Genomic DNA, 12,104 nt, shown 5'->3' on the forward strand with positions numbered 1-12,104 from the left:
CCGCGCGGTGTCTGGATTCCGGAGCCTTCCTACTAGTCCCAGCCTCCCTCCCCTGTGCTGGGCGCAGGAAACTGGGGAAGCGGCTCCTTCTCCCTCCCGCCGAAGCGCGGCTGGGCTGGGCTGCTGCTCCCCCGTGATTTTGTTTTTGCGAGGGGGCGGAGCTCCTTCGAAATCCCACTCCGCGGACTCCAGGAAAGAAAGAGAGAACGGGATCGCCGGGGAGAGGGAGGGTCGGTGTATTTGTGTGCGCGTCTTGGTGTTGCGGGGAGAGCGCGCTCGGATTCTCTCTCCAAGCCCCGGGGTTGTTTCTCTCGCACACCGCCCACCCTCGCCTCCAGCGCCGAGGCAAAGCGAGGAGGGCGAGCCTGCTGAGCCGACGAGAGCTCCCTGCGAGCAAGATCGGACTCTCCACGCCCCGCAAGCCGGCGCCCGGGAGCCTCGTCGAGCCCCGACAGCTGCCCTCTCCGGCGTGGTCCCCATGGAGGAGGACGTTCTGGACAAACTCGAGGACATGGCGTCGGTGCGGGACTTCGACCCTCTCACCGGCAGCATCCCCGCCACCAAAGTGGAGGTCACCGTCTCCTGCAGGTAAATGGGAGGCCGCGTGGGCTCGTGTGCAAGGTGTACGCGTGTGTCGGGGTGGTGTTGCCTTTGGGGGCGCGCACAGCTCCAAGTCGAGGAAGGCGGCAAGTTTCTCCTGGCGCAGCTAGCAGCTGCTGGCAAAGATTTTCAGCGAGGGGGGGGGAGATGTGCGATTTGCCGCTTGCTTGCTCAAAGTTTCTACTTCTCCCCATCATTCGGCTGGGATTCTGAAAGGCCGATTGGAAAGCGTTTGGAAACTTGAGAGAAAAGGCGCGGTTGAGTTAAGGGGGAAGCACAGTCACAGAAGATAGAAATAATCCAGGCATCAGTTGCCTTGTCTGAGAACTTGAGATGGTAGATGTTATTGCGGGTCTCTGTTGCACATTACCTGTTCTTGAGTAGACAGCCCATGGTCCGGATCCCAATAGCAAGGCTATTGGTGAAGGAGGAAAGGATGCCTCAGGAATCACTGGATCAACTTTTGTAGGTGAGGCACTGCATATATCTCAAGAAGTATACTGAGCTCAGAACTCTTCACAAAAGGAGGCAGATTGTGATGGAGGTGTTTGGGCTGTTTCTTCTTGCTCTCTAGACCTGTGATAGCTGATTTTCATCCTGCTGGAACTGTGTGAAGCTGTACCTTGAGAACTGACCCACATCTCTGTGGCGGAGCCTCTGCTCATCATTGAGAGCAGAGGCTCAGTTCTTGGCATCGCTGGTGGTGAGGCTAGGCAAGACCACCTGCACTCTATATTGAAAGCAGTATCAAAGCACCTTAAACAGTCTAGGCTTCCCCCAAAGAATCCTGGGAACTGTAGTTTGTTTAAGGGGCTGAGAGTTGTTAGGAGACTCCTATTCCCTTCCACAAGCTACAATCCTCAAGATGGTATAATATTCAGTTCTTCTTTCCAGGGAACTGTAGCTCCGGGAGGGGATTAGGAGCCTCCTAATGACTCTCAGGATCCTTAACGGACTACACTTCCCAGGATTCCTTGGGGGAAGCCATGACTGTTTAAAGTGCTATGATACAGCTTTCAATGTATACTGTGGATGAGGTCTGGGAGAGCAGCTTCCAGGTGGAGAAGACAAGGGTTGGGGCCTCTGTGGTCCCCCAACAGTTGTTGGACTTCCAACTCCCATCAGTTTCAGCCAGTGTGGCAAGTAGTGAGTGATGACAGGAGTGGTAGTCCATCAGCATCTGGAAAGCCACATGTTACCCAAACCTGCTGTAGATCAACATCTGGAGTGATGCTAGATGGACCAGGGGCTTAACTTAGTCTCTAAGGAACCTTTTTATCAAACTGTAGCTTCCACACTGCTGCAACTGCAACAAATTAATTTAAGGAAATATCTTACCTATGTTATTTTTGTAAACCCTGGGAGAAAATTTCTCTTATTTGATAATGTAATGAACATGTATCCAGTGAGGAATAAATTCCTCTTCTACTAAGCTCCACAAATACAACATTTATATAGAACATCAAAACATGAGTGGTTTTACCATATGTAAATCTTACTGCTATATAAATATAGACAGCACCTTTAAGATTTCACACATTATTTTTGTTGTTGTTGGGAAGCTCATGCTGATCAAGGGCAGCAGGGAATTGTTCTGCACAGATGTCTAAAACTGAACTACTTTTACACAAAACGTTTCTCAAACTATAGAATAGGGGGACTCTCCCAGGTCCTATCAATCCCAGCCAGCATGGCTAATGGTCACAGATGATGAGCATTATAGTTCAATAACATCTGGAGGACTGCATTTTATCCACCCCTGCCATAGATCCATCCTTTTAACGTTTAATGTTGCAAAATGCTGCTAGATCTCTTAATATGAGACTGAAAAAGTATAGGAAGCCATTTTTGTCCATAAGCGAAAAATAACTACCACCAAAGTCAACAGCTGGGCAATATATTTATTAGGACCAACTGAAATGGTCCTGGTTATGAACAAGCTTTTGAGTTCTGTAGCCTTCATCAGGTTGCTTGCTTCATGTGCAGGCTGATGAAAAGTTCCGCTCAATTTGAAAAGCTTACTCGCTATTTTGAGACATTTTGCTTGGACTTAATAAGGGTATTGCCCAGCTGTGGATTTTGGAATTAATGCAAGATAGTTATGCTGTACGTACAATTGGTAGGGAGAAGGAGGTGAGCAGTTGGGGGCAGAAGGTGGGAAAGAGAAGTCACTCTGCTTTACTTAACAGATACGGTCTTGTGATGTGCTCCAGGTTAGCAGGGATGGGGGACCTGTGGTAATTAATAATAATAAGTTTATTATTTATACCCCATGTTGCTGGACTACAACTCCCATCAGTGCCTTCGTGATTTCCCAGAAAGCAGAGCTTTTCCCTTGTACACTGATATCCTTTGAGCAGTGTATCATTTTGGATCTTCATTTCAGCCTGGAGAAGATACGGGGGTTTCTGTATGTTTTGTAGCTGCATATACCGTATTTTTCGCTCTATAAGACGCACCAGACCACAAGACGCACCTAGTTTTCGGAGGAGGAAAACAAGAAAAAAAAATTCTGAATCTCAGAAGACAGAACAGCAAGAGGGATCGCTGTGCAGTGAAAGCAGCAATCCCTCTTGCTGTTCTGGCTTCTGGGATAGCTGCGCAGCTTGCATTCGCTCCATAAGACGCACACTCATTTCCCCTTACTTTTTAGGAGAGAAAAAGTGAGTCTTATAGAGCAAAAAATACGGTAATAAGCAGGCCTATTACGAAGGAAGCATCAGACTGAATCACATGCCGTCATGCTTTCTTAACAGTGCAAGCCAAGTGGAGTGAATGGGTTCAGAACTGAATCGGAATGGAACTTTGCATGCAGCATTCCTTCAGCCATCCATGCCCCACTTTCTGAGGGAGAGCACGCATTTGCGCAAGGCAGCAAGGCCCCCTTAGTGTTAAACATGTTCAGATGGAAGCAGAGAGTGAGAGGAGGCCCTTTCAGGTGCTTTGCAGGTTTCAGGTTGTAGTCAGGCCTCCTGGGAAGGAGAAAATACAGATGCTGTGAGGGCTTAAAAAACAAAATAACTGGTATATAAATTTGATGAAATGAATAAAAAACAAATAAACTTTTCCAGCTGTAATTCTTGTTTGTATTGCATCATAGATGGAAACAAATCTCTGCATGCAGAATTAAGGAGAACTATCTGTAGCTCTGGATGTTTCTTTCATATATAAAATAGCCTTGCTTAGAACATAACTTGTGATTAGATTGCTTTCTTAAAGGGGAATTAAAAGAGGCTTGTAAGTTGTAAATAACCACTCACCTGGTGACCTGTGGTGAATAGGAATTGCCTCCAGGTGACCAAGCAGAGAAACAGGCAAAGCTCTCCCTCCTTTCCTTTCCAATAGACACAGTTATCTGTTTGTACGTTAACTAGTAAAATTGTTTCTGGTTAATTAAATTGCAAGAACAAATGAAAAGTATACCTGATTATAGTGGTTTATTTGGAAATGTCTGTAATTCACTTGTGGAATGATGCATACATAGTACTGGAAATTTGTTGCTGTTTGGTGGAATGCTTCCGGGAAAATAATAGATCTAAATACAATCAGTAATGTTTAATGTCTGCACCTGAAAAGTGCCAAGTTGTGATTGGATATTAGAAAGTGCCTTATTGGGAGGCTTTACTGATATGCTCCTACTGAAACGCATCTCCTTTCATTCATCAGATGGCTTGCAGATAACTCAATTTGCAGATCAGCCTTTGGACAGTGTGAATTCATTCCAGTGAATCAGATGTGTTGGTTTCAGAGTGGTCTTGATGAAAGCTCACCGGTTTCTCAATGGAACAAAAGATGTGGGTCGTGACATGAATCTTACTCTATTTTTCCTGCTAGAGATAGGGGCACAACTTCCAGTAAAGTTTGTTCTTTGTATACCACAGGGAATTTGGTTCATAAGGATAGATTCTTCCCTTTTTTTAATGATGAGGAAATGAAGAGCTTTTCAATGTGCAGTTGGGGAGAAAACCTAGCTGTTGGGTCCATTCAGCCATCGACTGACTCTTCTAGTTGGAAACACACGTGGTCTATACGTATGCTCACAATGGAATTGTGATATTTTGCTACATGCATTTGCATTCAATTTCACAGTGTGGAATTCAGGCTATAGCAGCAAGGATTAGAGCAATCTTTTGGCAAATTAACAGCAATTACATGATGCTAGAAATTCATCCAAACCCCAGCTGTTTCACATAGCTCCTGTTTTCTGAGATTCTCATCGTGCACTCAACATCTGGAATAACAGCCCAACAGGTGAAACCGAGGCTCCTTTATCTTTTTGCTTGTAGTTCTCAGGCCCAGAAAAAACTCTAGGCAAAGAGGGTTATACGTATATCTATAACTCCCATAGGGAAGAATCTCTTCCTCCACAATTTCCAGCAGCCTGGCGTCCTGCTGGGCTATAGCTTAGAGTTCCAGGCACTGGGATTAGGTGCCTGAAGATCTAACTACAGCCCACTGTGAAGGAGGATTGCTGGATCTTTCAAAGCAGTGTGTTCTTTTCATAAGAGTTTTGTAACCACAAAGCGGTTTCTTAGTGGGCTCCTGACTAGTTGAGATCTGGTCCTTGCACTGCCAGCCACACAAAAACCCAGCAGGAGGGAGGCCAGTCTGCTTCTGGGTGTATCTGGGTCAAACTATGTGAATGCAATAGACTTGCATATGTTTTAAACATGTAAAATAGCAGCCATGGGGGGCCTGTGTAGCAGTGGGAGCACAGGAGTTGCGGAGGGGAAGTTTGATTCTCTCCCCCTTCCCATGTGGTCCCAACAACTGAAACTGCATTAGGAGGGAAGCCTCTCGACTATTGATGGGACAAAACCCACTAAGTCAAAGGCATGCAGGAAAGAGTTAATAGTCTGGATTGTACATTTAAACTAAGGAACCTCAGTGCTTCCTAACCCAAGGAAGCTAGAGCACAAGGATCATTAACCTTTCAGCATTGATTGTGCAGAAGAGGGAAGTGGCAGCAGGGTTCTGCCCACCCCTCCAAACAACTGAAGCTATGTGATATGATGAGCACCAACCACAGACATTCTCTCTTCCACACAACCATTAAATGGAACCCTTTTACTGAAAGATAGGCCAGCTGTAATACGTTTGTGAACCATGATCAATGCGGCAATGCATTACTCTGAGTTAACCCATCTATCTCTCTATCTGGTATTGTCATCTTCTGACTGACACTTGCTCTCCAAAGCGTCAGCTAGAAATCTTTCCTAGCACCTAAAATTATGGAATTCACTACCACACAGGCCCTTTGCAAGCATTTGGCCTGAACACACAGGGGTAAAATGCATAGAGTGGGGCAGGAATGCCACCCCTGCCCCCAATATCCCATGCATGCTGGCCCCACCCGACTTCATTCCTGTCCTTTGCACAAAGGTCTGAAGGGGGTATGTACACAGGTTCAGTTGAATGTGTTTGGAAACCTGCCCACAATGTGTTTCCAGTTGCAAGGAGGCGTCAAAGTCCATTTGTTGATCCTGTGGAGGAGCTCAGGGGACAAAGGAGATCAGTTGCCTTAGCACCATGGAGAGCTCTTAGTGGGCAACTTGCTTTGACAAGGGTTGGAAGGAAACTGAGGCCTTCAAGCTTCTGCCTCCACTCCTAGGCTCTGTTCCCTTTTGGAGAACTAGGGACTGCAATAGTGCCAACCTTTTGTCCTGGAGAAGGGCACATATTCTGCATCCCATGGTCTCCTGCTGCTGTGCTCCCTGTGCTGTTGGACTGGCAAAGTACTGTGGGAGACACTCAGTTACCCAGGCCCAAGAGAAAGTGTTTGTGATGGTCCTGGCCCTGCTTCTAAAGACCCTGGTGATGTTATCTAACTGGGCTCCTTCTAGCCTTGAGTTTCTGGTCTTCTAATCACCAGTATCAGGCTCAGAGCCAGGAACCTGGGTTGGCTACATAGCCAGCAGCACCATAGCCTCTAACATAGTATCTGAAGTAATGACAAATTCACCCAACATGCTTGGAAGCCCCCTTCAGACCATCCCATGCAGTGTACAAAGTTCAAGGTGGATTTGATACACCCAATGTTCATGGGCCTCTTGAGGTAAGGGCTGGCACATGTAGGGCTTCCCCCTAGAGGTTCCCTGCCCCCACCCCTGCCCAAATGCTGGGAGAGGGCTAAAATCTGGTAATAGCTGCTAGCCTAAATGGCTTTAAAGTGAGGTGGTTGTTGTTGTTTAGTCGTGTCTGACTCTTCGTGACCCCATGGACCAGAGCACGCCAGGCACTCCTGTCTTCCACTGCCTCCCGCAGTTTGGTCAAACTCATGTTTGTAGCTTCGAGAACACTGTCCAACCATCTCGTCCTCTGTCGTCCCCTTCTCCTTGTGCCCTCCATCTTTCCCAACATCAAGGTCTTTTCCAGGGAGTCTTCTCTTCTCATGAGGTGGCCAAAGTACTGGAGCCTCAGCTTCACGATCTGTCCTTCCAGTGAGCACTCAGGGCTGATTTCCTTAAGAATGGATAGGTTTGATCTTCTTTCAGTCCATGGGACTCTTCATGGATCACTGCTTTGCCGTGGCTTGAATAACTCAGAGAAGCTATGAGCTATGCCGTGCAGGGCCACCCAAGATGGACAGGTCATAGTGGAGAGTTTTGACCAAACATGATCCACCTGGAGCAGGAACCGGCAAGCCACTCCAGTATCCCTGCCAAGAAAACTCCATGGACAAAGACAACAGGCATATAAAAGTGAGGCTAGGCAAATGCATGTAGGAAAGGGCTATTGGTCACCACTAGCTATGATGGCTATATACCACCTCCAGAATCGGAAGCATCATGCCTCAATACTGGTTGGCTATGACAACAGGAGAAGGCCATTGTACTCATGACCTGACCTATAAGCATCTGGTCAACCATTCTGGAAAACAGAATGCTGGACAAGATAGGCCTTTGGTCTGATGCAGCAAGTCTCCTCTGATGTGCTCAGCCACTGAGTTATGGGGCCTTCCCCATGTTGAGTTTTCTTCAACATGTCGCTTCTATTCAAGAATTTCATCTCTTCTTCGTCGTCGTCGTCGTCTTCTTCAATATGCCACTTCTACTCAAGAATTTCATCTCTCTGCTTCTAGTGATCATTACTGCTATCCTCCCTGCCCTGCATTTACATCAGATGTTACTTAAGAAGATTTGTGTGGCATTGTCTGCCTTCCAGTTCTTTGATACCAAGATAGATGCTGTCTTGCGTTACAAACAGGAATGAGCAGTTCAACGATTTTTCGTATCTGAACTCTCTGAGCCCCTGGGTGAATATTGTCTGGAACGGGTCTCTTATTACTGTTTAACCTATCAATTTGCTCTGAAACCTTTTCTGTTGGCACTTCCATTTGTGATGGGATTTTTTCTTTCTTTCTAGATTTAACACCGGGGGGGGGGGGGGGAAAGAAAAAGTCAGATGTTGGTATTTCCTTGGCGACATCCTTCATTCAGATATCTGTCATTTGTGCTGTGTAGTTTTGTGGCCCTTCTTTTCTGCAATAGGTTGCATATTTTTAATGCATTATTTTAACCATTTCCTTTTTTGTACATTTCAATGTTTTTTTTTTTAAAAAAGAATTCTCTTGTTTAAGCAGTTTATTATTCAGTGTGTCAAACTGGTGATCTTTTGGTTTTCCATGTTTAGAACTCGACATCTTGGTAAACTTTTTTCCCCCTTGCTACTTCCACCTTTCCTCCCATATTAATAGTTCTAACACATTTCTTTTCTACAACAGCAATGGCAAGAGTATAAAACATTGATAAGGGAGAAAAAAAATGTGCATTATGAAAATCTTTGGAAATCTTTGTTTCTCACTCTTATTGAGGGGAATAGATTGAAATTTTGGAACTTAATTCAAGGAGGTTTTGGAGACAAACCTTTTGAGTCTGCACCTCTCATAATACCTGAAATATGAGTTGCCAATTTTAGTGCCATCTTTGGAAGAAAAATAAATATAAACCCCTCTGTAATGGAGAACCCTTTGAATCTCCCTAATTGGCCACCTGTTTGCACCACTTTTAAAATGTGGTTTTTTTTGGGGGGGGGGTTATTGGGTTGCTGTTTTTATTTTGATTATGTATTTTGTGGTTTTATATTTTGATTTTATTCTGTGAACCTCCCCGAGACATCCGGATATAGGACACCATATAAATTCAATAAATAATAATCATAATAAATAATAATTCTGACACTTTGGCCTGGGAAAGCACTGGGAGAAGATATGATTCCTCCTGCGATTTACCCTTTTCTCCCCTAATCATAGTTCTAACAAATGTATCAATAAAAATGCACAATGGGATTGATTAAATAATGTGCCTTCTTTATCACAAGAAATCAGACCAACCATGCCTTCGCTCTTGCAACGATATCCCGTGGAGTTTGAGCTGGAAAACAAACACACAAACAAATTAAACCACAAAAGGAACGGCTGGCCAAGATCAGCTTGGACAAAAAAAGAGAACTCCTCTTACTGTTATCAACCCAAGCTGTCAGTGTTGAAGAAGATATTTCATATGTGATTCCTGGTGTTAATTTATATATGATACAACCACTTTGTGTGCCTGAGGAGGAGGAGGATATATACTACACAGTCATCTGTGTATGTATATTGGCTGTTATAGTTGAATCAGCCCCAGCCGGAGCTAGTGTGCATAGAGTGTTCTGAGGAGAGTCCTGTAGTTTATAAGTTTATATGTTTGTTCCGTTATGAGACAGCTTGAGTCCTTTTGGGGCACGTCACTCTCATAGAGTCATTTGACTCATACCAGTAGTGGCTGGTGAAGCCATTCAATGAGAGAAACCCTTGACTGCTATAGCAGGTCATTCTGAGGTGGAGGAAGATTCCTGCCTACATTGGTAGCAGACAGCAGGTGGCAGAAGCAGTGGTGGTTCTTTGAGCATGGCGCAGACACATGGTTGCTCACTGTCTAGTCGCCCTGGCATAACCATGGGAGGCATTCAACTAGGTTTTCCTCAGAGTAGATCCACTGAAATTAATGAACATAACTATGTTAGAGCCACTGATTTCAATAGGTCTACTCTGAGTAGACCTAGTTGAAAACTGCCCAGAGGGTGGATTTCAACTAATGAGCCCTCCCTGTGCAAGGACTCAGTGGCGGAAGAAAGCCTCTTGGGTATCTGGGGCAGTGCGCCCAGGGGCAGGGCAAACCACCCATAGGGAGGGACGGGACGGGGGTGCGGCACCCATTCCCATCCCCCTTTGTTATTTGCTTGCCTGCCTCCTTCCTGCCCTCTCCCCTGCCTGCCTGCCTGCCTCCTTCAGTTGGGAGCACAGGGTAATGGTTCGCTGCCCGCCTGTTACTCCCAACTCAGGGGGCAGGGTGATCCAGCGTGGCTGGGGGGCGTGATCCAGCGTGGCGGCCAGGCCAGGGGGGATGTGATCCGGCATGGCGGCTAGTCTGGGGGTGCAATCTGGTCCGGCCACGATTGGGCCCGGCCGGGATTTTGTCACCCCTCCCTCAGGGATGACACCTGGGGTGGACCGCCCTCACCTTGCTCTGCCTCTGCAAGGACTTAGAATTGTAGAGTTATAAGGCAGCTCCAAGTGTCATCTGCTCCAACCTCCTTCAAAGCAGGAATCAAAACTAAAGAATTCTGAGAGATGGCCATCCAACCTCTGTCTAAAAACCTCTGTTGAAGGAAAATTCACCACCTTCCACTCATGTAATGGGGCTTTCTCCCCTCCTCCCACATGTCCCCTGCACCCCCTCAGTTGTCTTGAGGACAGATTGGGAGTACAGCCTGCAGGGGGAGGAGAGGGCAGCTCACTCCATCAGGGCAAACATTTCTGCTGGCACGATCGAAAGAGCTGCCCGGCGCTCTGTTGAATTCCTTCCAATGTGCTTGCCCTGTGCTGCCTGAACTGCCACTCAGCGACTGTGTGCATGCATGGTGCTGTCTGAGACATATCCTGCCTCTGTGGCTGCTTCTGACTGCTACTGGTAAGCAAGGGAAATCTAGCTGCCCCCTCCATCACGCCACTGTGGCAGCCAGCAACTCCTATTAGCTACTGGCTTCTCAGTCACAGAGGTGGTGACTGAGCTTTGGAGGAGAAATAATGTGTAAATGTAGCTGCTATCAGGTCTGGACCTGCCAGAGGCATTGTCTCCTCCGTGTTTCCCCAAAGAATGAATGCAGAAAGATGATGGGGTTTTTTGTTTTTGTTAGCAACTCTGAGGTTTACCCAACCAACAAAGTACAGGGAAACCCCAAACTAGGTCAACACCGTCAGCTCTTCGTCTACTCCACTTTTAGTCTTGAGTTTCATCTTTCTTGAAAGTCGTTTGTGCCATGAGCCCCACAAAAACTCCTTGGCAGGACTGGTGGGGGTGGGGAGAGGAATGGGATGATAGTGGCAGGAAGGAAAATAAGAAGGGCCTGTTGGATTGGATCAGGCCAATGGCCCATCTGGTCCAGCCCTCTGTTCTCACAGTGGCCAACCAGATGTCATTGATGAGGGAGGCACGAAGGAACCAGCCCCTGCTCTGGCTCCTGCTAGGAGATCTTCATGGCAACTAGGGAGGGGCTTGCACCTGCGAACCAGCTGAGTGGACTCCACCTCTGTCCCCTAAGAGGCACCATCACATGGACAGGCACGAGCAGATCCAGCCTCCTCACAAGAGTGCCCACTTACTTGCCCAATCCCATTGCTCAGAGGGGATGGAGAAAATGGACAGAGAAATGTTTTCGTCCCCCTCTCCCAACACAAGAACGCATGGGCGTCCAGTGAAGCTGAAAGTTGGAAGACTCAGAAGAGATGAAAGAAAGTGCCTCTTCAGACATAATTAAACTAGGGAACTTGCGCAAACTGGAGGCAGCGATGGCCTCCAGCTTGGTTGGCTTGAATGAATTCATGGAGGAGAGGGCTATCCATCGCTGCTAGCCAGAATGGCTATGCTGTGCCTCTAGGGTTGGAGGCAGCGATGCTTCTGGATGCCAGTTGCTGGAAGCCAGCCAAGGGGCGGCAGTGGAGAGGGCTCTTGTGCCCAGGTCCTGCTTGCTGGTTTCCCAGAGGTATCTGGGTGACCCCCATGACAACAGGATGCCTGGCCTGGCCCAGCAGACACTCCTCATGTTCTTATGTACAAGAACTACAACTCCCATCAGCCCTGGCCATTGGCCTTGCTGGGCGTTGGTGTCTACCTGGAGGGCCAGAGTTTTCCCTATTCCTCTTCTGGTGATTAAACCCATTCCAGAGGCCAGCACCCCTTAGATTCTCTCCCTGCCACCATCCCTACGCACAGGGGAAGGAAAAGAGCAGAGCAGATTGTAAAAGGAGTCAGGATGATTGCGTGCAGCTGCGAAAGAAATAATATTCCAATATTTCAGTAATACAATAAGAGCAAGGAACCCAGCAGAGCTACGCTGTGAATGTAAATTCAAATCTATAATATATAATGCACAAGGATAATAGATTACAATGATAAATCACATTTGATTTGGGGAGCCAGCTGGAAGCCCAAAGTAACAACTCTTTCCTGTAGCAGCCTGTGATC

At 46.9% G+C, this 12,104-nt stretch overlaps 1 protein-coding gene across 2 annotated transcripts in view; it reads left to right on the forward strand.

Annotated features, from left to right (window-relative positions):
• Positions 1–35: 35 nt before the first annotated feature.
• Positions 36–12,104, forward strand: part of CPNE5 (copine 5) — a 131,301-nt gene continuing 119,232 nt past the window's right edge. Inside the window, exon 1 of one of the 2 annotated variants that reach the window (XM_083509438.1) lies at positions 36–588. In XM_083509438.1, coding sequence (XP_083365564.1) covers positions 479–588 — 110 coding nt within the window. In that variant the 5' untranslated portion in view covers positions 36–478. The remainder of the gene's footprint in view (positions 589–12,104) is intronic. The other variant, XM_083509437.1, reaches the window with a different exon arrangement.

Source organism: Podarcis liolepis, assembly GCF_965112155.1.
Source record: "Podarcis liolepis genome assembly, chromosome: 6".
Classification (NCBI taxonomy): Eukaryota; Metazoa; Chordata; class Lepidosauria; order Squamata; family Lacertidae; genus Podarcis; species Podarcis liolepis.